The 4,112-nt window shown below is 33.4% G+C and overlaps 1 protein-coding gene across 1 annotated transcript; it reads right to left on the bottom strand.

Moving 5' to 3' along the window:
* Positions 1–1,241: 1,241 nt before the first annotated feature.
* Positions 1,242–3,261, bottom strand: LOC118051813 (remorin 4.1). Its single transcript, XM_035062541.2, has 2 exons — positions 2,512–3,261; positions 1,242–1,869 (listed from the first exon to the last, which is right to left on the bottom strand). The coding sequence occupies exons 1-2, from the start codon at positions 3,154–3,156 to the stop codon at positions 1,678–1,680; spliced, it is 837 nt and encodes a 278-aa protein (XP_034918432.1). The 5' UTR covers positions 3,157–3,261; the 3' UTR covers positions 1,242–1,677.
* Positions 3,262–4,112: the final 851 nt, after the last annotated feature.

Genomic DNA, 4,112 nt, shown 5'->3' with positions numbered 1-4,112 from the left:
CGCCTAACATCCCTAGGCTTGGAATAATGCTAAGCTATGACACAAGTCTGCTTGTTTATATTGTTTATAGATGTAATATCTTTGAGTCACCATGTTGATTCAAGCGAATATGAATTTGATAAATTATCAAATCTAACATACTAAAATTTAATTATATATAGAATTCAAATAAATATTAATCTAATAAGCTACCAGACTTAATATTCACGAGTTAAATTATGTGTTGAGCTCAAGCAAATATAGATCTGATAAGTTGTCATACCTAATATATTTAGGTTTGATCACGGGTTAAAACCAAGTGGATGTGGATTTGTTGAGCTGTCAGACTCATCACCCCTAAACTTAGCTGCACACCAAGACTAATTGGTCTAGAGGTCATTATAGACTTCTATTTCTTTGTTGTTTAAGACTTTAACATTAATGTTTATGTCAAGGATATTTATTTTTCTACACTCCATTGATATATAAAAATCTTCTAAATAACTTATTATATTTTCATCAACATTAATATTGTGTAAATATATTTTTTCCTTATTAATGTTATGTAAGTGATATATATTTTTCATTAATGTTATAAAAAGTAAATGATACCCCAACTCATTTATTTAAGTAACATGACAAGGTTTAGGAGTTATATATACCCCCTAAATCCGTTAAATAAAAGATTCATAATTTTTTTTATCTAAGTATTTATACTTTAATTCTTGGAGCATTTATCATAAAAATACAATAACAAACACTTTTATTCTTGAAAAGCTTATTTTCTTATTTATTTTTAATTTTTTACCAAAAAATTACTAATTTTATAGGATCCCTAAACCCCCACTAAAAAGAATTATTTTGCCGGTACTGGACTTTCCACTAATAATCATCTACTTTCGAGCTTAAAAAAAAATTCACTTGAATGTATGATTAACCATTATCAAATCATCAAATAATATCATTAAGAGCATATTAGATTTTAAACATTATCAGGAGGCTCGATCACTAGAAGTTAAGGAAAAGAGCATGATGTTTGAAAGAATTGCTGGGTGTGACAGGCCAAGGTTTGAGAAACAATGATTGTTTTCAGAACTCAATGTGTGATTTTTCTAGGTATTGTTTTCTCTTTCTCGTAGAGTTGTTTTGAAATTGCTTGATTTTGCTGAAATTGTTCCTTGAAGTTCATAAAAATAAATCTGAATTTACCTCAGCAAGATGTCAGAGTTGTCGAGAACTATTATTTACGAGGAAACAGCACACACACAAAGATATAGGCTCTTCTATAATATTCAATAATTTCCACTCTAGATTGTACTTGTAGCAAACTAAAACTTATAATCGTGTTTGTGCAAGTATAGCTATCGATTAAGCACCAATTTTCTGGTAATAGCAAGAAGCAATACAACTGTACAAGACGAAATGGCTGTTCCACCACCATCACCTGCAAGCCCTTCATCGAAATTCTTAACACACTTACAGAATTCAAACACTCACAAAGACCCATAATAACAGTCGAATCAATATTTTTGTAGCTTTGAGAGCTACTCTTCAGTCTTCACCACCCCATTTTGGATAGGGTGCCCTGTAGTTCAAAAGATGCAGAAACCCTAACAGTTTGGAGTAATTATTGAGGACACTTTGTATTTTGGACATGTTTTTAGGAGTACTATTATATGGAACAATATTGATTAAGGCTCAAAAGAAGGACCGTTTGGTAGGAGCTCTCCCAATAGCTCTCATCAAATTGGCTACCTCAAGAACTCTAGCAACTTTAGTCCCTCTCTTAGCTTCAGCTGATGCTCTTCTCTCCTCTGCCTTTCTGCGTGCCTTTGCCATCTCATTCTGCATCTTCTCTGAGGCTCTTGCTCTTTTCTCCTCTAATTTCCTCTACACAAATTCAAGACTTGTTGTTAAATGATGAATCGATTGTTTTACATCACCTATTTCTTTTCTTTTCCTTTTTTTGAAAAAAAACAAAAAAGATCAACCCCATAATGAAATCAACAAAGAGTTGACTGAAAATCAACAGAAAGAATAAAAGAATGGCCATACTGATTTATGAGCTTATATAGAATCCCTCAGCAATCAGCACATAAGAATACAAGTAAAGGCCATACATGTTTATCTCCTGTACTTTGTGCTTGAAGCTTCAGAAACACTTCTCTTTGGAAAAAAAAAAAGAAAAAAAAAGAGGGTAGTTGATGTGCTTTTCTGGGGGCAATAATTTCAAAATCTAGAAAGACTGTGAGAGGAACTACTTCAACCACAACCAGGGAAGTAAGAATGTAAGAGGAGGTGCTTTAACCACATCATCAAGCCTTTGCATAGCAATTATGACTAATTCCATCCATGATCCCTTAAATTAATGATCAATTAGTCTTAAGCGTCATCATAATCTTAAGCATCACAACAAGAATACTTAACTACCTCTCTGCATGATAGCATAAAACAATAATTATAACTGGCAAATTAAAGACAAAACCACCATGTAAATAATCACAAATCAATGATTATAATTGGCGTACGTACCTCTACTTTCTTCATCCAAGAAGTTGACTTCTGTACTTGCTCACTCTCCCATCCATTAATTATGGCATCTTCTCTCTTGAACCTATTATTGATCTTTGCAATCTTTGCATTCTGCCATGCAGTTATCTTAGTCTCAACCTCCTCTTTCTTCACTCTTAGCACAGACACTTCACCGCCGGCTCCACCATGGTCGCTGCCATCCACACGAACGGACCCAAGCGTTCTCGAGCTTGGTTCGGGGTCCAAAGGGTGGTTATCAGGTACAATAGCCAAAGGATTAGTTTCTTCCGGCACGTCGTCATCCTCTCCAAACCTAGACAGCAAGGTGTTGCTTCCAATATCATTGAGATCATTACGATCAGAGCTGCTATTGTTGGTAGTATTACTAGTTCCTATAGCAGACCCTGCAATCACAAGAGCATTAAACTCTCTACTCATGGTAGTAAAGTTTTCACTTGAAGCACCTTCACTTCTCACGGACATAGAGTATGATCCATGGTGATTGCCGCCTGCTTCCCAACGGTTTCGAGGTGGTGGATGAGGTGGGGTTAGAGCATGGATGTCACGGATTTGTTCATTGTCATGGTCTTGATTGGTTTCTTCATTGGTTGTGGTGCTTGAGGAGGGTCTTTGGGCACTTAACATTGAGAGGTTTTATTTTTTTTTATTTTTTCTGTAGTTTCTGTGTGTAAAGGTGAAATAAAGAGTACTTCAAGTTAAGAATTGGAGCATGGTAGTATTACGTTCGGTGTTGTTTTCAAAGGCGTTAAACAACATGAACCACACATTATTGGAAGGAAAATTGTGGTAGGAGCTTGAATACACTCTATTTATTTTTGTTTTTTAAAATATTTTTTTTAAAAAATTATAAATATTTTTTTATTTTTTATTTTAAATTAATTTTTTATATATAATTTTAAATCATTTTAATATAATGGTATTAAAATAAATTTTTAAAAAATTAAAAAATAATAATACATTTTTAAATAAAAAAATATTTTAAAAATTAATCTATAAAAAGCTATCAAAATAGGTAATAATTAAAGTGTTATTCCCGTCATATTATAACACGAGGGAGATAAAGTGGTGCTAATTCTTTTGAATTTTCTGAATGAATTTTCAAAGTGCAAATATTCTTATCCTCCAAGTTTTGTTAATTAGCTTTAACCCCGTTCGTATGTTTTCATTGTATTATTAGGTCCCTATATTAACTATATGACAAGAGCGACAAACAACATCATACAATGCCTCCATGTATTAGATTATGAATTATTTGGTCATTTATCATCAAAATGTGACAGATCGTACAAGTAAAGCACACACATTTTGCATAAGTGGTAAATTAAGTTCATGAATAGGACATTTTCGAGGGGGTTAAAACTTGGGAATTTTTATTTTGAGCAAAGAGAGGAAATAAGTCAAACAAGGAGGGCTTCACATGCAAAACTGCTCTATAATTAACTTTTCTATCTGCTAATTTATTATAAGTGTCGGCCAAAACATTTTGGAGTTGACCCCACCATGGTTAGGTAGTGGTGGTGAGGCAGTCCCACAAATACACACGCGTCGCAGGGTATCTATCACAAGTCCTGTAGATAGGC

This window comes from Populus alba, chromosome 16 (genome assembly GCF_005239225.2).
Source record: "Populus alba chromosome 16, ASM523922v2, whole genome shotgun sequence".
Taxonomy (NCBI): domain Eukaryota; kingdom Viridiplantae; phylum Streptophyta; class Magnoliopsida; order Malpighiales; family Salicaceae; genus Populus; species Populus alba.
The sequence above is the reverse complement of the archived record's forward strand: the minus strand, read 5'-3'. Positions and strand labels throughout refer to the sequence as shown.